General features: G+C 60.3%; 1 protein-coding gene across 1 annotated transcript; it reads left to right on the top strand.

Annotated features, from left to right (window-relative positions):
- Window positions 1–2,913: 2,913 nt before the first annotated feature.
- Window positions 2,914–27,366, top strand: MAPK8IP1 (mitogen-activated protein kinase 8 interacting protein 1). The gene is made up of 12 exons (XM_074584545.1): window positions 2,914–3,036; window positions 10,432–10,537; window positions 17,261–17,494; window positions 21,195–21,276; window positions 21,498–22,373; window positions 23,014–23,089; window positions 23,547–23,719; window positions 24,012–24,121; window positions 24,269–24,388; window positions 25,407–25,477; window positions 25,776–25,874; window positions 26,312–27,366. The coding sequence occupies exons 1-12, from the start codon at window positions 2,951–2,953 to the stop codon at window positions 26,382–26,384; spliced, it is 2,106 nt and encodes a 701-aa protein (XP_074440646.1). The 5' UTR covers window positions 2,914–2,950; the 3' UTR covers window positions 26,385–27,366.
- The last annotated feature ends 144 nt before the right edge of the window (window positions 27,367–27,510 follow it).

Raw genomic sequence — 27,510 nt, 5'->3', positions numbered from 1 at the left:
GGCTGATCTAGAGGAGCAGTGCTAGAGCCGCAGCCTCAGCCAGACATGTGCAGATAGCGCCAGCCCAGACACCAGCTGAGCGATTATTACAAAATATGCAGGCAAAGCCGAGATTTTCAAACAATTTTTAAACATTTTGTGTAAATAAGCTGTTAAAATTTGGAGCCTAATTTGACATGCAAAAGGCATTTTTTTGAAGATGCAAATTAGGGAGTTTCAAAGAGGTGCTGGCGATAAAAGGGCATGTCTGGCCTACGAGGAGGACAACGTGGGCAGTGCATTGGTTAGCCAAGTGAGGGTGCCGTCAGGGTTCAAGCGATTGCTGAGTTGTTCTCTTGGCTCTGGCATGGACTTTGTGGGCTTGAAGAAGTGACACTTCAGTGCTTGACACGGCTTTTATGTGACAAAAACCTTTTGAAAATTGCAGCCTGCACCTTAGAAGATGAAGAGACAGGATGACTGCAGACTCAGTCCGGCTTTCTTTACCCAGAGCGTAATAATGTAAATCAAACCTGGAGAGGTCGGGTTTGAGGCTCCTTCTCTGTGCTGGCCAGAACATCTGTTCTCCCTGTCAAAGGAATGATGGTGATGTGGCTGAGGATGGAAGCTGGCCAGCCTTGGATTTCTAGCAGAGAGCGATTGCCTGCTCCATGTGCTAGTGGTTGGGGAAGTTTCCTTCCCCCATGTCTCTTCCATCTGCACCTAGAAGGAGCTGGGGCGGCTTCAGGAGGGGCTGGCTGAAAGGTGTGAAAGTAGAAAACACACCTGGATATGCAGGGATGGGAGCCAGAGCCATGTCTACTGGGGCAGAAGGGAAACCAGAGCAGCGAGAAGGGTGTCTGACGGAAGGAGAGCAGAGTGCTGGCCTGGTGTCACAACTGCATCTCGAGGGAGAGGGAATACCTTGGGTTGGACCAGCTGGTTCAGCTGGGAGGGAGAAGCAGGAGAACCTCTCTCAGCACATAACCTTTCCTGAGGTTTAACTTAAGGTGACAACAGTTGCCCTGAAGTGAACCTGGTGGTCAATTGGGCAATTCAAAAGAGGAAAAAAAGGCAGCAGATGCCTTGTGAGCAGAGACACTGTCTAGGACAGAAGTGTAGGACACGTACATGCGCATCCCTCTGGGAGCACTCTCCCAGAGGCCATGGGCTCTACCACGTGTGTAAGGAGACAGATCTGACCAGCAGTAGCACAGACCGAAGGACCAAAGCGGGTCTGCTGCCAGGCTGCCCTGAGCCAGGGCTGGTGGGAAGGGCCTGACGACCAGGCCCGGGGGGGGGGGAGCTCTTGGTGCTTGGCTTCCCAGCATGAGCTGAGACCTGCTGGTGGTGATCTGGCTGCAGGAGGAGGAGAAGGAGGCAGCCTTACCTTCTGCCCCAGGTCAGCGGCCAAACCATAGCCATGCTGCAGAGGAATCGTGTTTTGGTAGTGGGGTTTTTTTTTTTAAGATGGAGTTGTGTCAAAGCCCCCCCCACACCCCGAGTGGAGGCTGGTGAGTCTCGCTGCGTGTGAGACAGTTCAGTCTATGTATCCAAACTGCGAAGGGGACACCTAGCCCCCCTCAGGAGGCTGCCCCAGGAGTACCTGTGCCTGGTGACCTGTGGGTGTGTGTTTGTTTCCACGCTGGACCAGGAGTAACATCCCTTTTGAGCTTGTCTGGCAGGAGATCAAGACTCCCGAGAGAGAGCAGGGCTGTGTGCCTCCGAGGGCTCTGCTTGCTCTTCTCTGGAGGAGCAGCTGACGTCCTGGGTCTTGGCCAAGAACTAATAACCACTGCCTCAATGACAGTCAGCTCCGTGGTTTGAGAAACACTGATGGGATCTGTTGTATCTTTAAAGTTTGAACTGCTAAAGCAGTGCCACCCACCCCATCCAGGACTGTCACACACAGTAACCGGGAGCAGGGTGGGAATACAGAAAGTTATCCTGTTCAGCTACAGAAGTGGCCTTGGGACCTAAAAAGGATGTTGTCCAATTCTGTGCACAGCACAACCTTCACGGTTCTATGAGATAGCCTGCAAAGCACAAGGAGGAGAGGCAGGGGTGAGAAACCTGCCGCTCTGGCTGGTGGGGAAGGATAGGAGTGAAGAGCATCTACCTGCTCCCTGGGACGCAGCTGGATGCAAGAGTGGGTCTGCCTGTTCAGGGGAGAGACCTGCAACCTCTAGATAGTTGTTGGGTTTTTTCCCCTTTGTGCCTGTGGAAGGTGTATAAGCTTGTTTTGGTTTTGCATTTTTTTTTAATTCCCCTTGCTGTTCTTGCAGCCCTGGCAAGCTTCCACAGGGACAGGGTTTGTGCTGGGGCTGCCAGACCTGTTGCCAACCGAGCGCTGCAAACCTGCGATGGGTGGGAAAGCACAGACGGATTTTTAGCTGCTGCTCCTGCTGTCTCCAGGCACGTCCCTGCTGGGGAGGAGACCCTTGGAAGTGGCCCCGTGCGTTCGGCCCCTCGCCCTGAGATGCTGCGTGCCCGCTCTGCTGGCCCCTCTCCTGGGGTTGCTCCCCCAGCCCTGGGGGACCGAGCCCCGGGCAGGAGACCCCGGCCACCCCCCGCACCGAGGGCTCTGGGGCTGCTGCCGCCACATCTGCCTTGGGGGGCCGCTGCCTCCAGCTGCGGGCACAGCTGAGGGGGGTCGGTCCAGCTGCGGGCACATCTGCCCCACGGGGGCCGGCGTTTGGCAGGCCCCGGGCTGTGTGGCTGGGGACAGGGTGCGGGGCGTCGCCTCCAGCTGCTGCCGCATCTGTCCTGCAGCTGCCGCCGGGGGCGGCGGGAAGGAGCCCCCGGGCTGCGTCCCCCCACTTTCCCCCTCCCCACCCTCACCCCCGGCGGCAGGTATGGCCCTCCCCGCCGGCACCGCCAGCATCCCCCTCCCTCCATCCCTCCTTCCCTGCCTCCTTCCCTGCCTCCCTCCCTCCCGCCCGCCCTCCGCCTGCATGGAGAGAGCCACAGAATGGCGGAGCGAGAGAAAGGAGCCGCATCCCCGCCCGCCTCCTCTCCCTTCCTGGGGCTGCACCTCGCCTCGCCCCCCAATTTCAGGTACCGGCGGCCCCCCCTCCCCTCCTCCCCACCGGGACCCCCGCGGGGCTGCCCCTGCCCCCGCCTCGGGCAGCGCTCCCCATCTGCTGCAGCCACCCCCCCCCCGCCCCTCACCGCCGCGCCGGGCCCCCGCCTCGTCCAGCGCTTCTGCCTTCTCCCCGCGCATCCTTTCGCCCCCCCCCCCCCCCCCCACATATTCCTTCTGCCCCCCCACCCCAGGCACCGATGAACCCCTACCCCACACATCACTCCAGCCCCCCCATCACTGCTTCAGCCCACCCACCCCATATGTTGCTTCAGCGCCCCCTCCCCCAAGCCCATGTTGGCCCTCACCCCATATACCATTTCAGCTCTCGCCAGCCCCCTGCTTGGCCCCCTCCAGCCCCACCAGCCTCCTTACCTGCCTTGTCTCTTCTCTAAACACCTCTTCCTCATGGAAAAAAAAAAGCTTCATCTCTTTCCCCACCCCCAGGAAAGCCTTTTTTCTAGCCCTTTCCTAGAAATCCCAGGTGCTCCCGTTTCCTTCCCACCCCTGTGAAACAGGAACCCCAAGTGAGAAGGTGGGAGAGTGCCAGAATTGATCCTCTCGGCAATACCAAGTGCTCCCATTGATTGGGACGCAGGGGGCTGTCTCTCCTCCAAAACCCAGCGAGGCTGCTCCTGGGGACTTCCCATGGCATGGGCCAGGCCAGGGATGGCCAGAGGTGCCAACGTGCGGGGTCCAGGGGCTTCGGAGCCTCCGGTGCCTTCTGAGGGCAGCTCTGGGACGGGGATGCGCTGGGTGGGTGAGGGACCCCCGCTACTGCCCATGGGTGCGGTGCCCGGCATTGCTTGCTTGCCATATGGGGGAGGCTCACTGCTTCTGGTGGCCGTGCCATCGTCAGCTATTGCTCTCTGCTGGCCTCTGGCACCCAGGGATGCTGGCTGAGAAGGGGGGAATCGTACCGGCGGCTTTGTGTGGTGAGATTTTGGGGAAGGAAAGAGGGGGGTGCTGGTCCACGCCTGGGGCCATGGCTGAGCTTATGCCTACCTCTGGTAGGCCCCAGCCCCTGAGGCTTGGGGACCAGCGGGGACACCGGCGGGCGCAGTCGAGCTGTGGTGGTGTTCAGGCAATTTACCCCTGAAGGGCTCCTCGGCTCCCGGAGCCCCTTTGCCAGGTGGCTCCCGGGCTTCAGCAGCCGCCTCCTATTGCAGCGCTGCCTGCGAGAGCTGCTGGGAGCTGCTGTTGCAACATGGCTGGGTAAACCCTGCAAATCGAGCGATTAAACGCTGCCTCTGGAAATGTCCACCGTGGAGAAGGGGCTTGGCCACCGAGCCGGGGGCTGGATGCTGAGCTGCCGAGCAGCTTCGGGCCCATGAGAGGGTCGGGCTCGCCACCCAGTGCTGTCCTGGATGCTGCTGTTGTTCCCTGGGCACCCGCCTGCTCCCCAGCAAACAGCGATGCCCCGGGAGGGAGAACAAGGTGCTGCTTCGTGCTGTGCCTCACACCTTCGGAAAGGGATCCCAGCGTGCTGGCAGCCTGCCCCGGGGAAGAACCGACCTCCGTGGGGGTGGCCGTGCAGCCGGGCGGAGAGCTGGCAAGTTGGGGCCGGAGCAGGAGATCTTCCCTGGGCGCCGAGCTCGGGGTGTGAGCTGTGAAGTGGAAGGAGGTGCTGGCGATGTCCCTGAGCCCGGGCAGGCAGGGTCTGGCAGCCCAGAGGCGATGTTGTGGCGGGGAACGGTGCGTGTGCTTGTGAAATGTTTGTGAGCTGGGTTGTGTGGTGCAGCCCCGCCATGGGGGCTCAGCGAGGGGCTGTCCCCCAAGGCCGAGCTGGAGCAGGCAACGATGAGTGTGGCTCAGGGTGAGGGACCAGCCCGTGGCTGTCGGTGAGGGCCTGGGTGGGCCCTGCCCTCTGCCCTGGCTGGCCGCCTGCAGGACGAGGTGTTTCACCTTTTCTGCCCTCTGGACCCGGCTCTTCCATCTCCCCAAGCAGCAACGCACTGGCTCACATCTTACATGATCGGGTGGCTTGAATCGAGAGAGGACTCGGTCCTGTCCGGCAAGCAGCCTGATGGGCTGGGCTCTGAACCTCTGAAGAGGTCAGGGATGGTGGTCTGGCAGGTTCTCATTGCCAGTGATGGTTTGGTGTTGCCTGAGAAGAGATGGGAGAAGGATGGTGAGGTCAGCCTTCCTTTAGCCAGGAGGACCTCCAGAGGTGGCTGCTCACCATGACAAGAACAGCAGCATTTTAGCAGACAGCAATTAAAAAGTTGTTCTCATCCAGCCTCCCCATCGTCCTAAAGCCTCCCAAGGCCTCATGGTCAGGGCTGTGCCCCACGGGGGCTCCTCAGCCCCTTTGTCTGGGATGCCATGTTGCAGCTCCTCGCTCTGCCAAGAAGCTTTGCCAGTGCTTTGGGCCAAGCTTTCCTGTGAGGGGCACTCTGGGGCCTCTCTTGGGCTGGAGGTCCCTCTGCCCAGTATAAGAGGGGCAGGGAGGGCTTGCACAAGTGGGACGCAGCTGGGTACAGGACCCCGCAGCACTCGCCACGCTGCCTGCCCTGCTGATGGATCTGGGACCTGGGGGGGGGTCAGTGGCTGATCTCTATCTCCGTCTGGTTTCCCTAATAAAAGCAAAGAGCACCCACCAAGCTGCTGGGGCAGGAAGGCTCCTAGGGAAGGAAACCCTTATGGAGTTATTTAATGGGTCAGGAGAGAGGGGGAACTACCCTGCTCCCTGAGGAGCCTCGGGAGGGGAGGAGGTCTCCGGGGGGAGGAGACCCCTCCATCTCCTCGGGAAGTTCAAAGAAGCATCTTCAGGCTGAGGCAAAAATCAATGCTAGTGCTATGGGTTGTTTTATGTGTCTGCCCTGCACATCTGGAGCCCTCAGAAGAGCCTGTTTGGAGGTGATGAGCTGGGTGTCAGAGTGGGGTTACCTGTCTTCTTGTGAGGAGAGACGAAAGGGGTGTCTTCCTCTGATGGAGAGAGAGGCGCCTTCTCCTCAGTTCAAATAAAAGAGTCTCTGTGGCTCTTGCAATGGGAGAAAAAATCCAGGGCCACCCAAATGTAGGATAGTACTCCCTTTCCCAGTGATGCTGGCCACAGGGATTCTGCACGGCGCTGCCTGGGAGCAGAGTATCAGAGTACGGCCCAGGCAGCTGGGCTTGTTGGAGCCCCCAGCTCCAAGCCCCCAGCTCCATCGTGCCGTGGTGCCCTGGCCAAGTCACCACGTGGGAAATCCTCTGCGGCGGCGGCAGCAGGCTGTGGAGGCGATGCTATAATTCCCCTTTTCCCTGGCAGGCGATGGAGTCAAGGGAGCAGCCAGGCTTGATTTATAAGGCTGTTATTAGGACTGTGACCCCTTGCTCGTGGTTCTCGGGTGTCCCGAGTATGTCAGTTCTCATGCATTCAGCAGGGCTGCCAGCCTTCCGTGCCTCTTGGACATCCTTCAGGGGAGCACCCGTAACCTCTGCAGACACAGGGCTCACCCGCCCTCAGAGCCGGGGGACACAACATCCCATGTACCTGCGACGCCGTGGTGCCTGCCTGCAGTGACATGCAGGTGGCACCCATGCCTCCGCTGCCACCGCTGGGGAGGGAAGTTGGCCAAAATACTTGTGTAGGTCCTGCTCAGACTTTTACTGCCAATGATGGAGCTGAGGGGAGTGAGAGCTCTCTCATTTTGCTGGTATTTTTAGCCTCTTCGAGAAGCAAGAGAGAAAAGCAGGGGTGTTTCCAGCACAGAGCCGGGGGGTACAACGGAGGGCCTTTCTTGTATCTCCTAGGAAGTCCTGGAGCATCCATGTGAGAGGAGAAAAGGGCAGAAGTAATACGGAGATAGAGATTTCTTTATTCATTGCATTAAGCGAGGATGTTTCAAGCAGACGAGGTGCCTCCAGGCAGAGCTGATAGGGAAGATGGAGCCCTGGATGCCATTATCGGGGATCTGAGAGACAATAAACACGGTGTCACACACGATGTTCGCCGGTGGCATGGCACTAGTGGGGCGAGAGCTGGTGACAGGTTAGCTCAGCGGAGCGCTACAGGCCACATGGAGAGCTGGACTCCTGAGAACACCACCCACTTTAACCTGGCCAGCGGCAAAGCTGGGTCCCAAGGAGCCACCAGTGCTGGTCAGGCTGGTGGGAGACGCACCCATCACTCAGCCCCTGTGCTGGGGGGCCCAGGAGAGCCCCTAGGGGGGTGCCGGCCTCGGGGCAGGAGGGCAGCGCTGGAGAGCAGGGTACGTGCAGCTGGTGGGGAGGGGGATGCCCTGTCCCCATCTCGAAATCGGGGTGGGTGCATCTTTCCCAGAGCTGCTTGGCTCCATCCCCATGGGACGAGGGGCGAACCGCTTGGTGAAGACTCAGGGTCTGTGGCACGCCGGAGGGCAGTGAGTGGCTCCAAGAGGCATCGGGGCGATGGAGGATTGTCTGAGGCCACTATGCCAAGAGTTTGTCAGCCACGCCTGGCGGCCCCTGCTGGGAAAGGCCCCTATTTCCTTCAGCAGCAGAAGAGGGGTGGGAGCTGGCAGAGCAGCTCACCAGGTATTTCTCTGGCCTTTAACAGCGTATAAGGGTTGGGGAGGCTCAGGGACAGCCCTGCCTGAGGCGGGAGCAGGGCTGGGGGCTAGGTGAGGGCAGATGGGGAAGGGGCAGTGCTCCTGGCACTGCGCTGTGCCGGCTGGGCTTGCCCCTTGGCAAAAGCACTCCTCTTGCTTCCTTCCCTCCGCTCAGGGAATGTGGTCCGGCTGCAATGCTGGTCCCACTGTGCTGGAAATGCTCTGGCCTTTGCACTGGTGAGCCGGCCCCACTCTACCTGGGAAGAAGCCGGAAGAATGCTCCCGTCTCCTGCAGGACGGGATCCCGCTGCTGCAGCGGGGCAGAGCCCCTCGTCCCTGGCTCTGCCAGCGATGCTGCAAGGGCAGGAGGAGGAGGAGGCCTGGTGGCGCGGGTGTCCGTGCCAGGGTAAGCAGATCCCTTGTGCCTGCTGCGGGTGCTGGGGAGCAGGCGCTGGAGCAGGACCGGGAGCCGGGCTGGCTGGCTGGCTGGCAGGCGGGGGCAGTCAGCATCCCCGGCAGAGTGCAGGGACTTGGCACTGGCTCAGCTGGGGAGGTTATTTTTTTTTTATTTTTTTTTTTTCTTCCCCTCCAGGACAGCTGATTCCATCTATTTTTAATGAGCTTCCCCAGGTTGCGCAGTGAGGAGACAGAGCAGCGCCGGCAGCCACAGACTGCGCTGGGGCAGGCGGAGGGGCAGTGGGTGCCCAGGGCTCAGCTGGCATCTCCCTAACTCCTCCTTGCCACGGGCCCGGGGGTCTTTTTTGGGGTGGGAGCGTGTCCCCCAGAGAAGGGGGGTCCTCCTCAATGCAGCTGCCCTTGAAAATGGAGTCGAGCACCGAGGAGGAGAGCTGGCTGGAAGATCAGTGGGAGAAATGGTAGGGGACCGGCCGGGCTTCGGGGATGGGGAGGGGGCTGTCCTGCAGGCATGCAGGGGGATGAGGGGCAGCCCCTCACCCCTGGGCACATCACCCTTCTCTGCCAGCAATGGCCGCAGGACAGGAGCAAACTTGGCACCCAATCAAGCCCAAAGTTTTCCCAGCTGCGCAGGGACCAGCACGGCAGCCGGATGCCGGAGCAGCGAAGGCGGCTGGCCGCATCCTGCCGTGCACCAGTATCGCGGGCAGGGCTGGTGCTGGACCTGCGCAGCGTCTCCCCATCCCCGAGAGCACGGCGGGCAGGGCTGGCTGTCCCCATCCCGGAGCAGGGGGCACTGCCACCCACCCCAGCGGCTCCTGCAGAGCCCGGGAGGCCCTGCCAGCCCCTCGGTGTCGTATCCCCTCTGGCCGGGACCCGCGGCACTCACTGTGCTCCCACGCTGTGGCGGGTGGAGGCCCCAGACATTAGCGTCTGATGGTGTCCCACCCTGGCGACCCGCGTAACCGGAGAAGAAATCGATTTGTGCTTTGAAGGCTCATCATGAGCCTCCTGCTCTGCATTCCCTCCCTCTGGCGGGCAGCAGCAGGAGATGGGCAGGGGGGGTCCAGACACCCCACCCTGTGCTGAAGGCTGTATCCATGTCGTCCCCCCCCCCCGATGCGTCTGGGTGCTGTCCCCATGGGCACAGCTGTCCCTGGCCACTTTTGCCCCAGGGAGCCCACTGCTGGCGGGGTCCTTGTAAACGCAGAAGGGAGATGACGCTTCCCTCATGGGCTTCTCCTGCTCCTTCCCCCCCGCCGGCTGCTGGGACAAGGGAGATGTTGCCCCTCCATGGCGCTGGCTTGGTGCCAACGGTAGAGGGTGTCCCAAGGTGTGCAAGTGACGCTTAAAGCGAGGGTGGGAGCTCTGCAGGTCACAAAATACCCTCCTTCCGTCCCCGCCAGTGAGGGCCAAGCCGGAGAGGCGTGATGGGCTCGATGTGGTGCTTCCACATGAGCATCTCCCAGCCTGAGGAGCTGGGAGCACATGGAAAGGGCAGCACGCAAAGCAGTGCCCATGGTGGCTCCAGACAAAACTCAGGGGGCTGAGTTGGCTGGCAAAGGAGTTTCAAGCTGGGCTCTTTATTTACCCCCGTGGCAATGAATAAGCGAGAGGAGCATTGTGGTACTACCATGGAGAAATGTTTTCACACACAGGAGTGCCTCGCTGTTGCCCCGGGTGCGAAGGAAGTGCACAAGGAGCCTGCTCCTCAGCACGTTACCAGCTGCTAAAAGGACATCTCTGTTAACTTTTAACGAGCCTGTGGGGCTGATGGTCCAAAGGGACCCCTGGGGCCACTCAGGCGGGTTTAGCAGCATTGATGGCCACGGGGATGCCTGCAGTCATCCCGGGGAGTGATTTTGGCACAGAGGGAAATTGTTGCCCTCTCCTACTGCAGGCACCTGGGCCGGGACATCCCTCCCAGCCATGGCTTGGGGGCTGGTCATGCCATGGCCGGCGGGTTTGCAGTGCTTGCAAGGTCTGTGGGTCTTGATGTGGTCACCTGTCCCAGTGGATCCATCCCTCAGCTGTGCCCTGCCAGCACCCCCCTCCCTGTAATCCTGGCCTTTGCCCCGCTGGGTGTCTGTGTCCAGCTGGGACAACCTCTGAGCCTCCCTGGGGTGGTGGGAGCTGAACCTCCTGGGAATACCTGGCTGTGCCGTCTGTCCTGTCCTCTCCCAACCTGTACAACCCCACTGGCTTTGCTCGGGCAGATGCTGGTTTGGGGCACGTTCCGCCTGCCTTCACACAGCCACGGATCCCGCCAAGCCCAGCCATTTGGTGGGAAGAGACCCATCCCCTCCAGAAGGAGCCTCCTTCCCAGCCTTTCTCCCCAGCAGGGACTGGGAGAGCCTCTCCCAGGGCAGGTGGTGCTGCTCCCTGCACCCTCCTGGCCGCTGCCTGTGCAGTGGGTGACTGCGCCCTCTCCGCTCCCTCCAGGCTCACCCACGACATCAGCCTCGAGGAGTTTGAGGATGAAGACCTCTCCGAGATCACCGACGAGTGTGGAATCAGCCTGCACTGCAAGGAGAGCCTGGCCGCCCGGGTAAGCCCGATGGGGACAGGGAGGGGGATGGGGACAGGCAGAGGGTGCCAGTGGGGCTGGCAGGGCCAGCAGCTCCTGTGCAGGACCACCAGGCCCCCAGGCCAGTGATGCTTCCTTAACATACCCATTGCCACCACCCCAATCCCTTCTGCTTGGCAGTGCCCTCTCCTCACCACAGCACACCAGCCAAACCCAGGGGACAAAAAAGCATCTCAGAGCCGGTGCCTTTTGGTCCCCACTGTGCTGGAGGACTTTGAGTTCATTCCTCAGGGATGAGCCTAAGGGTTTGGGTGAGACTGGGGGGCATGCCCCCGATTTGGGCAGGGTGGCCAGCGAACTTCTGGCACCCGATGGGCATCCTCGGGAAGCAAGGACACAGGCGAGGTGGCACCGAGGGTCCTGACAGGCTGTGCCTCCTGCCCCCATGTGCGTCCCTGGACCTGCAGGCACAGCTGGGCTGGCGCGGTGAGAGATCTCCACAGCTCACCAAGGCGTTACTTCTGGCTGCCTTTAGCAGAAGCCATCCTCAGGTGTTTTGGAAGTGGGAGACCTGGTGTGTCAATGAAACGGGGATGGAGGAAGCGGGTCCAACCACAGCACGCAGCAGGTGAAATAAAAATGGGAGTCATGAAGCCTGTGCAGATGCTGCAGGTGGGTCTCCCACCCAACTTAAGCACCCTGGGACATGCTGTGGAGACCCTGGTGGTATTAGCACTGCTATTTGAACAGCCCGAGAAAGCGATGGGGGCAGAAATGTGGAGGTAAACAGAATTACATTGAATTCGATAATAAGCAGGGCGTCTGTATTTTGCCAATGATGTGTTTCATGCTAAAGGGATGCAAATGCTGGAGGAGCAACCAAACAGTTTGAGAATCATTTCATCCCTCAGGAGAAATATTTCCTCTGCAAATCGGTTAAAGACCCAGCGAGAAGGGGAAAGGCAGAGGAATTTGTTGCACATTTAAAATTAGAAAGTGAGTTCGTGGTGTTGGGAATCCCTCGTTGCAGGCAGGAGGGTACAGGCAGACCTCATGCTGGGAGCTGAAGGTGTCCTGCTGTGCTCCCTGGTCTAATTCAGGACCTTCCCAGCAGAAATTCGGCTGCTGCCAGAGATGGGGCTGCCGCTCCACGTCTCTGCTCCAGCCACAGCCGCCTCCTGCTCTGGGACATTATAGCCAGGGAAGGATGGGGAAAGCCCAGGCTCATGTGTTTACCAAAGGAAGGAAGGATAATGCTGGAGGCAAAACCAATGGTAAACCTGGCGCTGGGTGTCCGTGAGGGCACAGCAACAGAGAGGGCAGGGACTTGGGAAGATCCTCCTGCCTGTAATAGATACGGCAGTGGCTGTGGTTGCATTGCTGGATGCTTCCCGTTAGCCGTCCCAGTTCTCCGCTGCTGAGAACACCACCAGGCTCTTAGGACAGGATTTTATTTTCTTTGCGGAGTGCCAGCCCTTGGCTGAGGTTTGGCAGGGGGACTCGCAGCTCAACTGCTGCAGCCTTTCCTTGAGGGTGAGGAAAAAGAAGACTGTTTTGCCTTTTTAAAACAGTTCACTGAGGGGTTTCTGCGTCCCTGCGCTGCGATGCAGAGACCTGACCCCAGCAGAGGGTTTGCTGGGGCTCCAGCAGTGAGCATCATGCCTTCCCTGGGGACGGCTTGGAGCTGCTTTGCGCAAACGCCCGGGCGCACGGAGAGTCTGCTGGGGTTGGGGGGGGGGGGATGCGAGGCTGCCCCCGGGGCAGCAATGAGCTATTCATAAACACAGCAAAGGAAGAAGCGTACCACGCTCAGAAAAAATGCCTGCTAAAAATACGTCCAAATGGTGTATATGGGACACAGAGGATTGCCCGAGGAGCAGAACCAAGAGCGGTGACAGCAACAACGGGGAGAGGGGCTTTTCAATCCCGAACGTCAAAGGCAAGAGCCCAGGAGCTTTTGGGCCCGATTGCCATCCAGACCGAGCTCGGGGCGACGGGATTGCGGGATCTGCCTGATGGAAGCAGCCAGGCCCAGAGGGAGCAGCTTGGCCGGGTCTGCACGCGGCGGGGAGGGCAGCAAATCAGTAACGACCCGCCGCCAGCATCAGCCAGCTAATTGCATCACGTGGGGATGGCCGGCTTGGCAAGTCAGACCGACGCTGGGGCCAGGGGGGGCCCTGTGCTGATGCCCTGCCTGTATCGAGCTCCTGGTGCCGGTAGCGCAGAGCACTGGGGTTGTGTAGGATGGAAGGTTGGCCCTGGTCGCCCCTGCAGCACCGGGCAGCCGGCAAAAGTCTGGTGAGGGATGCAAGGTGAGAGCGAGCTGCCAGCTCAGCAGATCACACCAGAGCAGAGAGCGACGGGGAAAAGGAAAATAGAGGCTCTGGGCAGCACAGAGAGCTGCAGGGATGGATGCTCCCAGCCCCTCCGAGCTTCCCAGCCCGGCAGTGAGTCTCCTGAGAGATGGGCATGCACAGTAACTGCCCCAGTGGCCAGCAGGAAAGCACCGGGATGGAGCGATGGGACAGACCCTGCCGGAGGGCTGGGAAGGCGGCTGTTGGATGGGGACGGACAGTGACCTTGGCGAGGCGGGGGGTCTGGGCAGAGCCACTCGGCAGCAAAGCCCCATGGCAGGAACGGGCGGCCAGTGCGGAGGTCAGCGCCCAAACAAAGGAGGGGTTTGGGATTTTTTTTTAGTCCCGGAAAAACAAAGATGACTTCATCATGGGCTATTTTAGCAGCTTTCCAGAAATAGTGGCTTAGACACGCAGGAACTGCAAGGAGGCGTAGACTGGTGTTTGTGGAAGAGGGAACTCTATACACCGACAAGGATTGTGCCTCACGGACGAGAAACCACATAATAAGAATGGGGAATAACCCCAAGTGCGTCTGAAAAACCCTTTAATTTCAACAAGAAGTCCCGGGTGAATGAAAACCGGGAGCAAAGCGAGGGTCTGGGCGAGGAGAGGGCCCAGCGGAGGCGCAGAGCTGCCCTTCGGGCTGTTGAATGGCAGGGCAGGAGGCCAGCTGGGGAGGAGCGGGGGCCACCAGGGCGAGGGATGCCACCCCCGCCTCTCAAATGGCAGTGGGCGGGCACATTGAGAGGGACGGTTGCAACAGAGATACCAGGCCTTCGCTTCGGGTTCAGGCTCGGTTTGGTTGCTTGGAAATCCAAGGTGACGATCCCTGGTTTCAGCAAGATGGATCCCACCAACAACCAGGCTGCGGTTAATAAAGGCTCAGTGCCTCATCTGTATTCCAGGAGCTGCGGAAAATGGTTAATGCAGGAATGAAAAAAAAAAAAAAAGAAAAAAATAAGAAATACTCTTCTTGGAAATACCTGTGAGCGTGAGAACGAGTGCCCAAAGGAAGAGAGCAGTTATAGGGCTGTGCTGAGCCTTCGTGGTATGCATTTAAAGGGCTGAACCAGCCATGAAGATACAGATATGTAGAGAAAAAAATGAAAACACTGGTTTTCCAGCATAATAAGCCTGCTGGAGATGCCGGGCTTCCTCTTGATATTCACTGTCACTGATCCAGAGTGCTGCTGGCAGCAGCCGCCCCTGGAAGGCCGGCGGGACCCACTGCAAAGGGGGAAGCAGCTGCCATGAGCCGGCCAACCTGCTGATCCGGGGAGCTGCGGGGAGCCGTCTGCATGGGCTGGGAGCAAAGGATACAGCAGCAAGGCGGCTGCTTACTCCGGCTGGCTTTTCAAAGGCTGTCCCGTGAAGGTCCCTCCGGGATCCATCGCCAACTGCGGCTGCACCAGGCTGAGGGCAGAGAGGCTTCTCCTGGTTCTTTGAAGCCGGGAGCAAAGCAGTCACAGCTGGGTGGTAGGGAGAGGGGCCACGGTTGTCCCCTCTGCTTGGCAAGTCCCCCTCGCTTCCCCATGCTGGCAAAATGCTGAAGGTTTTGTCACTCCTCCTCCGACAGGGAAGGCTGCAGGAGTAGGGCATCAGGGAAGAGCCTTTCGCCTGCTCAACCATAGCCGGTAGGGACCAGGGTCACTCAAGCAACATCTTGCGCATTACCCCTTGCACGAGCCTTTCATTCCCAGGGAAGTGAGCAGCATCCGTCCCTTCCCAGGGTTTGTGGCAGCCCCCACGCAGGCGGTTCCCCTGGCTAGACTGGTGCTCCCAGGGGTGCTCCCAGCACCTCGCAATTGCAGCCGGGCTTGGGCTGCTCCAGCCCCCCTGGGGCCCATGGGCCACAGCATCAGGAGCATCGGACACCTGGATACTGGGAGTTCTTGCCATTGGGACAGCACCACGTGGGTGGGAGGTATCAGCAGCAGGAGCACACCAGTGTGGAGGCTGTCCCAGGGACAGACCTGTAATGGAGGCATGAGCCTCCCTGTGACTGCATCAGGGTCCAGATGTGCATCTTGTGTACATCCCATCCGCAGGATTGAGGCACCGGTACTGCTCTCCCACACACCCTAATCTCTCCCACAGGCCAAAGAGACTTTGGGAGGTCGCCTCACCATCGCGTCTGTGCTGGGGGGTGAGCATGCTCAGGCTGCCTTAGGTTACATGAACTTGTTCCTAGAGGGCTCCCGAGGCAGCCTGTTCCGGCGGAGCAGCATCCTTCCAGTTAAAAAGACTTCCCAACATCTAGCCCCTGCCCTCGCTATGCAGATCACCACAGGTCCCACTCAGATGGTGAAGTGATCTATTGCCGTGTGGTTTCAAAATCACTTTGTTGTGCTAGAGTCCATTAATAACTACCTGCAGTGGCTGTAGTTTCCTCCTAGCTATTGAACCGGGAATGGTGCATCCCTCCTAGGGCGCACTTTTCTTCAAAACAGGTACTGTTTTGCTTTTCTGCATCCTTCTGGGACTTTCCCTCCTCTGTGAGTTTTCCGAGTGATTGTTACAGCCACAGAATTACTGAGGCAGAATCATTAGCAGTCTAGGTTGAACATCAGCAGCTGGCTCTAATACACCTACCTTGGCTAGGTATAATCTATTTAGCTGGCGTTTCCCTCCAGTTCTTTTCCTTTTCCTCTGTTTCCTCGGTAAAACCCATGTGATTTGCCACACGCAACAGAAACACCAAACTTGTACAAAGGCTAATGTTAAAAACAAGGGAGTTAAATGCTTAAAGCCTCAAGAGGATGGGTTTTGGTGGCAGTGCTCTTCCAGGTGCTCACCCGGTGCCTGCCAGGACTGCAGGAGGGGCACTGGGGTGAAATGGCCCCTGTGAGAGTTGTCATACTGTGCCTGCAGCAGGCAGAGCCCTGTCTGTGCTGGCTTTAGTCCGACAGTTTAGGAGCTGGTAGCAGCGAGAGCTCTTGGAGGGGCTTCCAGAGCTGCTGGGGCTGTTTCTTCTCCCACGGCTCAAGGGGCATCCTCCGTGCATCCGGACATATGGATAGCATCAGTTGCAAAAAAATGCCCTTCTCCACCCCTGCCCGCTGACGAGCTTTCCAGTCACCACAAACAGCTGATAACACGGGGAATTCAGTTTGCTAATGCCAAGCTGGAGCCTTTATTGCTGGCTGCAGCAACCCGTGCATGTGCGAGCTCCGGTTACTGCAAGGAAGGTGGCTTGGGAAGGGAACCACTGACCTTTAAACACCTGCAGCCACGAGGGGACATCGGTGCCTTTTTGCCCAGCAATGCAGCCACAAGGGTATCCATTCCTCGCAGCCCTCATGGGCCATGGTGGCCACCTTGCTCCAAGGGTGTGTGGGGAAAGAGTGGGGCTGCTCCTGCCTACAGCACAGCCACTGCCAGTGGGTGACTGGAAAGCTAATGCCGGGCTGCTGGCTTGCTGGGCATCCCTTCTGCGTGGCTTCACGTCCCGATATGTGCAAATGCAGGGTGTGTGGGAAGAGGCTCGTTCAGCCTCAAGATGAGGAGGCCAAGAGGGATGTAACTGCTGTCCCCAGCTGCCTAATGGGCTTTACAGGGAAGAAGGAGCCTGACTCCTCTCAGAGGTGTGCAGTGAAAATTTCAACCCCGTAGAAAGTAGTAGTAGTAGTAGCGCAGCACTGGCACCAGTGCCCAACGCAGCGGTGGGTTCTCTGTCCATGAGGATATTCAAACACGATGGGCAAGGGCCTGAGCGACCTGCTCTGGGCAGGGGTTGCACCAAACCTCCGACCAGAATGATTGGATGCTTGTGAGAGTCCCAGTTGCCAGCACGGGAGCCAAGAAAGGGCACGGTCTGGCCTGGAAGGAAGAGTCATAGAACAGCCCAGTTTAGAAGGGAGCTTGAAAGATCACCTGGTCCTGCCTTTTGTGGGAAAAGGTGCCTAGGTGAGGTTATCTAGCACCCTGCCCAGTTGTGTCCTGAACACCTCCAGCGATGGGGACTCTACTACATCCCGGGGGAGGTAGCTCTAGGGAATGATTGTTCCCACCGCAAAAAAAGGTCCTTGTTATGTCGAGATGAAACCTGGGCCTGCATGTTTGTGCGCTTGGTGGTGAATGTGACGGTGACATGTACCTACAGGCACCTGCCGGGAATGAGGCGATGGGGGTGCCCCATCCCCAAGGGTGGATGCTGCCCCCCGCCTGCCTGGGGGTGGGGGGGGACGGGACACGAGGAGGGAGGCTGGGGCTTCCCGGCCGCGGGAATAACATCCCTGCCCCTTTAAAAGGAAGAGGCCGCCGGGTGCCGATGCGGCTGCACCGGCGCCGGCCCCCCCCTTCCCCAGCCCCGGCGGGAGGCGCGGCGCGGCGGCTGCCGGCCCGCCCGCCCTCCCGGTGGCCTGATCGCCGCCGCTAATCCCGGCAGGGCCATGTGAGCCGTGCGGGCGGCGGGGCCCGGGCGGCGGGCGGCGGGGAGGCCAGCCGGCTGCAGGCGGAGATGCTCCAGCTCGACCTCATCGACGCGGCGGGGGACGCGCCGGCCGAGGAGCAGACGGCCCCCGAGCCGCTGCAGAAAGACCCCCCGGCCGGGACCACGGACGTCTACAGGCCCAAGCGACCCACAACTCTCAACCTCTTCCCGCAGGTGCCTCGCAGCCAGGTGAGGCCGGGACCGGGGAGGGGGGAGCAGGCCGGGGGGGTCCGGGGAGGAGGAGGAGGAAGGATGCTCCCGCCGCCGATGGGCTTTTGTCTCGGAGGGATGAAGGGATGGAGGGAGGGAGGGATGGGTGGCGGGGAGAGGCTGGAGGGATGACGGGGAGAGGCTCTGCTGCCCTTCCCGCGATGCCCGGCAAGGCGGACGCCCCCCCGAGGGTCCCTTCCCGCCGCTGCCCGCATCCCCGGGCCGGGCGCGGCGCAGGCTCGGTCCCCGCTGCAGAGCCGGGAGCGGTCTGCGGGCCCGGGGGGCACCGGGGGTGGAGGGGGGGAAACACGGGGACATCACGCTCAGCGGGGTCTGGGGGCGGCTTAGGGGCCGTGTGGGTCCTTCTTCCATCCCTGCGGCCGAGTTGGTGAGGGATCAGGCCAGGACGGGGCATCAGCGTGGCAGGGCTGAGCTGTGTCCCCAGCAGAGCCCGTGGGGCAGAGGCAAGGTGGGAGTGGGGAAGGGACCCCATGGGGATGGAGAGCAAATGAGGCACGGCATCCCGAACGCGTGAATGAGCCATCGCGGGACAGGGCACCGCGCCATGGGGCTGGCGAGCCCGTGGTGGCACCACTGGCCAACAACTAGCTGGGCTCCAGCCCCAGGCCAGGGCAGTGACAGCCCCGAGGCAGGACAGTGATACCAGGTGCCCCGTGCCCAGCAGTGGGGACTCGGCAGTCTCCACTCCTACGCAGCAGCGCCCAGCAAAAGAGGCATTAATGTCAGCACCCCCATGCAAAATTGGAGAGACAGAACGGCAACGCCCAAAATGGTGGCTGGGAGGATGAGGGGGTTCTGTTGTCTCACACGCTCTCGGATTTTGCACAAGGTTTTGGTTGGTTTTCGCCAAGACTGCCTGCCCCACGCAGCCTTGGGGTTGCTGTTGTCCCTGGGGTGGGCAGCATTTCGGTGCTCTGCACGCTGATCCTCTGAGCGGTGGCCAGAGTCCCTTTGCCCCATCTCTCCTGCAAACTTCACGAACCCATGCAAGATGCGCGACGCGCAGGGCTATTTTTGCCACCCTCCTGCGTTCAGCCATGCCTTCTGCCAAGTAGGAGGATTTTCGTTGCGGTGACGTTCAGCCAAGGAGCATGAAGTGAGAGGCAGGTGTCCCTGTGGGTGACAGATGGGGAGTAGTCAGAGCTGGGTGTCACCAGCCCAGCACTGGCAGCTGATGCCAGCTCTCTGCCTGGGGCCACGGGTGAGAGGAGGAGGAGGAAGGCACAGAGCCAGGATAGGCGCCCTCGGGGCAGCTGGCACCAGGGACAAAGGCAGCAGGGCTGGGGAGGCGGGGGGAGCCCCACCAAGCATAATGGACAAGGCAACAGCAGCAGCCTTGTCCCACCCTGCGCGGGTTCCCCGAGGAGCAAGTGACACGTGACAGCCACATCCAGCTGGGGGGACGGGGGACAGCAAGGCCCCCCTCCCAGGCAGCCGTCCCAACCGGTGTCTGGGGTGGCAGCAGGCCTGTGGAGAGGAATTTTGGTGGGGGAGGGTTGCATAGATGGTGGGCTGGGGAGGGAGAGCTGATGGTCACCTCACAGGAGGATGCTGGAAGCTGTGGGGCCACAGGCATGGCTGGAGCTGAGGACATGGGGAACAGGAGGTGTGGGCTTTGCCACAGCTGGCAGCAGGAGCCCAGAGCCAGCAGGGATGGGGGCACAGGGCTGGGGCATGGCTGGCCAGGGAGGGCAGTGCTGTTGGTGGCATCTATCAAGGAGAAGTGCCAGAGGCAGGCTGGCTGTAAGGTGCCTGGGGGGCCTGTTCTGGATGCCTACCTCTGCCTAAAGGTAGGCAGGTACCCCTGCCCACTTGTGGTGCCCCAAGGAGAAGACAGGGTGCAGGGCATCCCTTGGGGATCGGCCTGAGATCTGCTTCCACCTGTGCCAGACCCTCCTGCACCCTCCTGGCCTGCCCAGCTCCCTCCTCCTGCAGGTGGTCAGAAGAGGAACCGTGGCCATGCGTCCTTTCTTGAATGCCCAACCTGCGCCTGCAGCCTCCTCATGCTGGGCAGGGTGTGCATGGGCAGGGCACCGTCCCACCCTCTGCTCCAGCTTCTCCTTGCGGGGTTAGGAGCTGGCTTGGTGATGTCTTGGTTGCTGATGGGATCTGTGTGAGTCATCCCACGTAGGTGGCCTGGGGTGAGAGGAATATCCCCAACTTCCCAGGAGGGGAAGAAAAAGCTGCTGGGACTGGCCAGGTTTGTCTTCTGAGACCTTGTGAGTGCCTCTCCACCCTGGCTGGGCATCACAGCCCCCAGGGTGCCCTGGCCCTGCAGGATGGGTGGGCTCGGTGGGCTCCGCCTGCTGCGTTGCTGCCTCTTGTCTTGGTCAGGGCAGCCGGGCTGGCTCGTGTGCTGGACCCGTGGCACTCTGCACGCAGAGGCCGTCGCTGCGACAGCTCGCCTGGCCCGTGTCCCGGCCCATCGTGTCCCTGGGAAAGGCAAGCGAGGACATGCCGTTATTTGCCTTGGCTCGCGGAGGCCGCGCTGGGAGGTCGCCGAAGCCCCATGGTGGGGGTTCTCTCCCCTCCCCGTGCGGAGGCAGGGATCTGGCAGCCATGGTTCGGCAGTGTGCGACTCGGAGTGTCAGGGAAAAAGCTTGCTTCGTGTTGGTGGGGAAGCAAAGCAAGGACGGGGCAGCCCCTGGTAATAGCTGCAGGCTGGCGATAAGGCTGTGAGAAAATCCAGGGAGTCCCAGCGGGGCTTAGTACTTGAGCAAAAACGAACGGAGTGGAAAACGCCACTGCTTCAGCTGGGGGAGAAGCGCCCCTGCGGAGGTGGGCAGGGAGGACTTGTCCCCCATCTGCAGGAGGGCCCTTGTTAGAGGGGGACCAGCGGCCTTCGGGAGCAGGGAGGGCTGCTCTCCCAGCCCTGCAGGCAGGAGACTGCTGTGGTTGCCTGTCCCCAGGTCTGGCACTGAGACTGAGCCACCTGTGTGCGCACGCGTGGCTGCCACCCAGGGCAAGGCAGGCGGGGCACAGCGCCCGCAGGAACCTGCCCGAGCGTGGGCAGCATGGGCGGCCCGAGCCTTCCTCACCTCTCCAGCTGATCAGGACTGACATCTGCTAGTGGAGTATATATTTATAGGGGTGTGTGTGCATGTGTAGATATGTATCCATACACGTATGTGTGTGTGCATATGTATACCCTATATACTCCCAATATGGATGACTCCAGTAGCAGGTGGCTACTCCAGTACTGGCTCCCAGCTGGGCGGCAGTACATCCCCTGGCCCTTGGGACTTCCCCCATTTAATAACGCTGGGTGGTTTGAAAGTAGGCAGGGCCCAAAGGATGGGAGCGAAGCATGCCTGCCCAGCCCAGGCGGGCTCAGGTCTATAATTTTTGGCTTGGGACCGTCCAGCCATGCATCCGAGTCTCCCTGGGAGTGGACAAGTACATCCATCCAGGCCAGGCCGTCTGCCTCCTGGCTGACTCCTTGCCCGCCCTGCTTCGACCGCCGTGCCAGCTCTCACAGCAGCAGCAGTGTGGTGAGATGTGGGGCTGGTTGGGGGGGGGTTCCCCTGAGCACCGCGTGCCCAGGCAAGGGGGGAGCTGGGCAGGGCACCGCAGACCCGGGGAGGGATGGTTGCTGCTGGCGGTGTGCCGCACGCTGTTTACTGTTTGGGCTACAAGGCGGCTTTGTTGTTCTCCTCAGGACACTCTGAATAACAACTCTCTGGGGAAAAAGCACAGCTGGCAGGAGCGGGTGTCCCGGTCGTCGTCCCCTCTGAAAACAGGTGAGTTCTTGGGTTGTTGGCCAGAGGCAACTCCTTGCACCCTTTCGTGGCTCGTGGGAGCCTGGGGCAAGTTGGTGCCAGAGCAGGAGGCTGGGGAAAATATCCCATATGGATGCAGGGTGCATGTCCGTCTTGAGTCTGGGTGGCATCCCTGGCCACCTTCCCTGCCAAGGAGCATCACCCTCTCCGGGGCTGCCAATGTCGCTCTCCTCCCCCTCCAGGTGAGCAGACCCCTCCCCATGACCACGTTTGCCTGAGTGATGAGGTCAATCACCAAAACAGCACAACCTCCACCAAAGACCGGGGCACGTCCACGGAGAGCCCGTGCCGGCGCACGGCAGCCACACAGATGGCACCTACCTGCATTGCCTCATCCCGGCCACCTGAGAAGCACCAGAACACCAGCCGGCCCCCACCACACGGTGCCAGTGTGGTGGTGGTGACATCGAGGGGCCCCGAGGCCCACCGGGACCGCATCCGCTACCAGACGGATGTGAGGCTGGAGGCCACAGAGGAGATCTACCTGACGCCTGTGCAGAAGAACTCGGACCCCCTGGAGACCGACAAGCCGTTCCTGTCTCAGTCCAGTGAGAACCGCATGTCCATCAGCTCTGACATCGACACCTCCGGCTATTCAGCCCTGGCAGGGAAAACCAACCCCTCCATCAGCGAGGAGGACGAGGTGCTGGACTACATGTCCTCCCCTGACAAGACGAACCTGACCAGGGCTTCTTGCGGTGGTGGGAGCAGTGCCTCCCGACCGGGGCACAACCTGCAGAGAGCCTCGGTGAGTTCGGACACCAGCGCCCTCTCCTACGACTCGGTCAAGTACACGCTGGTGGTGGATGAGAACGTGCAGCTGGAGCTGGTCAGCCTCAAGCAGTGCTACTCGGGCTACAGCGACGAGAGCGACTCGGCCACTGTCTACGACAACTGTGTCTCCTCGCCCTATGAGTCGGCCATCGGTGAGGAGTATGAGGAGGATGCACTGAAGCGCGACTCGGTCTGCCTCTCCGAGGACTCCACCCCCGAGGCGGACATCCACTTCTCCAAGAAGTTCCTCAACGTCTTCATGAGTGGCCGAGCGCGTTCCTCCAGTAAGTGCTGGGTGCCGGGGGGAGGTGGGCTGGTGGCTGGCTGCCTGAGCAGCTCTAACCATCCCTGATACAAGGCTCGGGGTACTCTCAGGAGATGGAAAGGCACCAGCAGACATGAACCCCAGCTCTGCTTGCTGCAGCTTGTGGCTTTGTCCCTGGTGGCTGGGGAGGTATGGGTGGAGGCTTGGAAAAGCCTTTTGAGCTGCAGGTAGGGGTGGCTGGAGGTGTTCCAGGCTGCTTGTTTGGCTAGCCCGAGGTATGGTTGTCCTGAGGGGGAGGCTGAGTGGTCTCAGAGGGGGACAAACATCCCTCCTGGAGCGCCACCCTCCTCCCCGAGCCCAGAGGAGCACCAGGGGCTGGTGGCATTCCCTGGCAGGCAGGGCTTCCCACAGTGCGGCTGGTCCCACAGTGCTGGTGACACCAGCTGTCACAGCTGTGCAGGTCGGTGCGGGAAGGCTGTGGTCCCAGTGGGGATCTCTGGGTACCAGTGCAGCAGCTCTAGCTGTGCCTTCCTCTCCTGTGGCACTGTGTGGCTTTGTCTCGGACGAGCCATCCCCCAGGAGCCTCAGCCCATGTCCTTCCCTTGGCTGTAGTGCTGACCCCTCAACACTGAGGCGTCCCCCTCTGCCTTCATCCCCAGGTGCTGAGTCCTTCGGGTTGTTCTCCTGCATGATCAACGGGGAGGAGCAGGAGCAGACCCACCGCGCTGTCTTTAGGTGAGCTTGCAGGCGCGAGCGGTGCCCCCAGCCTCTCGCAGAGGGAAGCCGGTGCTGCCCTCCCGCCTCGGTGGGGCCAGACCAAGCACCAGAGTTTCCAGCTTTTAGGAAGCCCTAGGGACCAAACTGCTCCCCGTAGCTCATGCCCTGCCCAGGACCGACATCTGCCCAGGCTGCTGCAGGGGTGACACCTCTGAGGGCAGCCTGGACCTCTAGGGAGCAGCATGGGTGGTACAACAGGGGTACCCTTCCCTTAGGTGCCAGGGCACTGCCACCTTTTGAGCTTAAACCTTCTCAGATGCTTTATTTGGCATCTCAGGTCCCCATGGCCAATTACACCTGCCAGGTGCCTGCCTGGGCCAGTGGCTGGTTTCGTGTTGCCCCTGCCCTAGCAGCATGCCGGTGTGAAGGCCACCAGCGTTGCTGGCCGGCCAGGTGCTAGTGCCTCCCTGCCCAGGTTTGTGCCTCGCCATGCGGATGAGCTGGAGCTGGAGGTGGACGATCCTTTGCTGGTGGAGGTGCAGGCAGAAGATTATTGGTACGAAGCATACAACATGCGGACGGGCGACCGGGGCATTTTTCCTGCCTACTACGCTATCGAAGTCACCAAGGACCCAGACCACGTAACAGGTACCAAACCTATGCACGCGGCCTACTGATGTCCCCCATCTTGTGTCCACCTCCTCTCTGATGAGAAGAGCCTGATGCTGAGCAGGGGGAAGGAGGGAGGACTAAACTGGGCGCCTGGCAGGGAGCAATGGGCAGCTCCTGGTGGGGTGCCAGGAGATGGTACCTGGTGCAGTGGGAAGTTTTCCCCTGGGCAGGAAAACACACAGGGGTGGTAATATGAAGCAGCGAGGTGGATCTCAGCCTATGTTCCCGGTCATTGGAGATGATCCCTGCTGTGTGCTCTCTCTTCCAGCTCTGGCCAAGAGCAGTGACTGGGTGGACCAGTTTCGGGTGAAGTTCCTCGGCTCAGTGCAGGTTCCCTATCACAAGGGCAACGACGTTCTGTGCGCGGCCATGCAGAAGGTAGCGTCCCACCCCAAACCTGGGAGTAAGAGCGCCTGTTCCTCCTGGCACCAGGGCAGAGCCTCAGTGGGGAAGGGAAGGGAAAGGGTGAGCCACCATCACTATTCACAAGTGCCAAGACTTTGTCTCTGTCGTTTTCCCCCTCAGATTGCCACCACGCGCCGCCTCACTGTGCACTTTAACCCACCCTCCAGCTGCGTCCTGGAGATCAGCGTGCGTGGGGTCAAGATTGCTGTGAAAGGTGATGACTCCAAGGAGCACAGCAAGGTAGTGGCCCACTCCCTGCTTTTCTTGGCCCTTCCCTGGCTGCTGGCTCGTGCCCCTTGTGCTTCAGGTCCTGTTTGCATATGAAAATGGAGGATCTCCACCTGTCTAAGGGTGTGAGAAACACCATCACTGGGGTTGAAGACCCACCTTAGGGTCCCTTGTGCCCCACGGGCTCCCAGCTTTGGGCCGTATTGCCGGCCGATGGCCTTGCAGTTGCCAAACACATCGCTGTGCTGTGATGCTGCAAGCTGAGCCGTACCAGTAATCTGTCAGCTGCTCCTAAACCTTTCTGCTACTATTTTGAGTGGTGTCCTCCAGATCTGCCCTGTAATCTCTTTAGCTAGCTGTGGCAGGCTGGTGATTAGCGTTCTGCATAAGTAGCCTAGCAAAGCACGGGGAGATGCTGAGCAGAGGCAAGCGAGGGCTTTGCAGCAAGCCTTTGGGAAACCTCTCCCACAGCTGAGGGGTTGGAGTAGTTCATGGCCATGGGTGCTGTGCCAGGGAGCTGGGCTTGGGTTTCTACAAGCCTTACCTATATCTATAGGGAGCCATCAGCGTGGTTGCTCTTTGAACTTGTGTAAATAAATTCTTGTTTCTGGCTGGGACCTTTTGAACGCCCAGGCTTGAATGACTTAGTTCTAAGTTATCCATACACCTTCTATCTGCTGGTATTTCTGAGAGCCTTTTCAGCCAGGGAAGAGGGCTGTGTGCGCTGGGCAAAGAGCAGCACTGACCCAAGCCCCAGCACAGCCTAGTCCAGGGCCTCCAGGGAAACCCCCAGGAGCTGCTGGAAGTAGAGGCAGCCGGGGTGGGAGCCAGCAGGGCTGCCTGGAAGATCGCCCTGTGTGCAGGTGCTTGGGGCTGCCCTGAAACTGCTGCTGGGGACAGCCCAGGATCAGGTTGCAGTTTATTTCATTGCTGAGTCCACGCATGCCTTTCCAGGGGCCAGAGTCTGGCTGCCCCATAGGAGTGGTGGGGAGGAAAGCTTTGACAGTTCTTCTCTCTCTCTCTCCCACAGGTAAACAAGTGTAGCCATTTTTTCCAGCTGAAGAACATTTCCTTTTGTGGGTACCATCCAAAGAACAACAAGTGAGTAGTAAGGAGGTGCGGAGTGGCTCTCAGCACCGGGCAGAGAGGGCTTTGCTGCCTCCCTGCTCCCTGAGGGTGTCATGGCTGGGGCTGGGAAGGGCTCCTCTTCCCCTGTAAGCCCTGCACTGCAGCCTTTGGATGGGAATTACATCCCAGCTCTGGGCACGGGCTGCGGGAGCTGGTGGCCACTGGGTTTTGGTAGGGGTGCATGTCCCAAACCCCTGTGCCCAAGGAGATGCTGGGGTACCTGTGCCTGCTTGTCTGACAGTCCAGTCTCACCCGCTCTCTCTGCCCTCAGATATTTTGGGTTCATCACCAAGCACCCTGCTGACCACAGATTTGCCTGTCATGTCTTCGTCTCAGAGGAGTCCACGAAGCCGCTGGCAGAGTCTGTAGGGTGAGTCCTGGCTGGGCAGGGAGGGAGGCGCTTGCTCCCGAAGGGCAGGAGGAAGGAGGCGGTCAGGCTGAATCCTGCCATCTCCCCATAGGTGTGGGGCTTGGACATGGCCCCAAGCTGGCACCTCTTCCCTCAAGTGAGAGGCTTGGGGCGAGAGCCAGGGCTGACAGGGCTATGGGCAGCCTATTCCTGACAGCACTGGAACAAGTCCCAGTGCAAGGCTTTGCAGGCAGATGGCTGGAAGTCATGCGCTGTGCAGGGGATCAGAGCAAGAGTCGCTGCGGCTCTGATGTGCTGATGCAGGATGGGCCAGGGGCTACAGGGTGGGAGGGTCAAACTGGCCACAGGATAGGGAGCGAGGGTGAGAAGGGAAGCGGGGCGCTGTAAATGCCTCGCGGGGAGGATGCTGCTCAGCTTTGCCTGGTGCTGTGTTGCAGGAGGGCTTTTCAGCAATTCTACAAGGAGTATGTGGAGTACACGTGCCCCACGGAGGACATCTACCTGGAGTAGGGGCTGGCAGAGGCACCTCCTGCACAGCCAGGGCTGCGGTCTCGCCCCTTCCCCGTGTCGTGCATGGACAAGAGCTGCTTTGAGCCTGGAGGAGGAGGGGGCCCGGGGCAGGGCTCCCCGGGGCACGGAGCGCCGCCTCTTTTCGTGACTCCCCTTCCTCGGGCTGGGGGGGACGGGAGGGGGGAGGGCTGGACAAATTGTGTTTATTGTACAAAATACTCTTAGTTTATTCTATTGGAGAAGCACCCGCTGGGTGCCCTGCCTGGGAGCAGCGGAGGGGCGGGCAGCAGCGTCCTCGGGCCCTTTCCTGCTGCAGGCTGGGGTGACAGCATCTCCTCCTTGTGACCATGGCCCAGCTTCCCGTCACATCCCTCTGGGGTGACTTTTAACGCAGTGGCAGAGTCGGACTCTCGCAGTATGAAGACACAGCAGCTACAGCAAACAAACAAGACCCACGTGCTGGCTCATGCCTGGGAGATGGGCTTGTCCTGGGTGGGCATCGCCTCCCTGCCAGGCCTTGGGGACAAGGCTGCTGGGCAGAGATGACAGGGAGTCCTCAGTATCTCCTCTGCCAGAGCCAGTGCCAGGATGAGCTGAGACAGCTCACCCTTGCCTCTGCCCCCATCCCTCCCCTCTGGTATCCGTGCCCTGGGGAGAAAGAAAAATCCTCCCATACCTCCCTGCAGTAACTACACCCCTGGGAGGGGAGCCTTTCTCTGCCCTTTCCCCCCCACCACCTCTCCCCAGCTGCAGGTGACAGAGGCAGTGGCAGGGCTGGGCCACCCCAGGGTGGTGCGGCTCAGCCCCTGCACGGAGCTGGGTCCCTGCCCAAAGCGGGGCAGGGAAGGGCTAAATCCTGCAGGGAGCTGTGTGCCGCACTGGGGAGGAAGAATAGCCCTCCCAGTCCCTGCAGCCAGCGGTCTCTGTGCTTCAGCTGGATCTGCTGTGATGGCAACAACTATTAAATATGATGGTTCATGGAGCAGGGCTGCTGTGCTGTTTGTGTCCCACTGCAGTGGGTTTGGGCCATGGCATGTTCCTTTCCTTGGGACGCCAAGAGGAGATGGAGCGTCTCAGGTTTGGTCCGAGAGCCCCAGTTGCAAGGTCTGGAGGCCAGACATCATGG

This window comes from Larus michahellis, chromosome 4, assembly GCF_964199755.1.
Source record: "Larus michahellis chromosome 4, bLarMic1.1, whole genome shotgun sequence".
NCBI lineage: Eukaryota > Metazoa > Chordata > Aves > Charadriiformes > Laridae > Larus > Larus michahellis.
Note: the sequence above shows the minus strand (reverse complement) of the source record. Positions and strands in the feature narration are given on the sequence as shown.

Excerpts from the sequence above, each read along its gene's own strand:
- MAPK8IP1 (XM_074584545.1), top strand. The coding sequence starts at position 2,951 with ATGGCGGAGCGAGAGAAAGGAGCCGCATCCCCGCCCGCCTCCTCTCCC. Across the intron at positions 10,538-17,260 it reads AGGAGAGCCTGGCCGCCCGG|GGCCATGTGAGCCGTGCGGG; the intron begins GTAAGCCCGATG and ends TAATCCCGGCAG. Across the intron at positions 24,122-24,268 it reads TGTGCGCGGCCATGCAGAAG|ATTGCCACCACGCGCCGCCT; the intron begins GTAGCGTCCCAC and ends TTTCCCCCTCAG.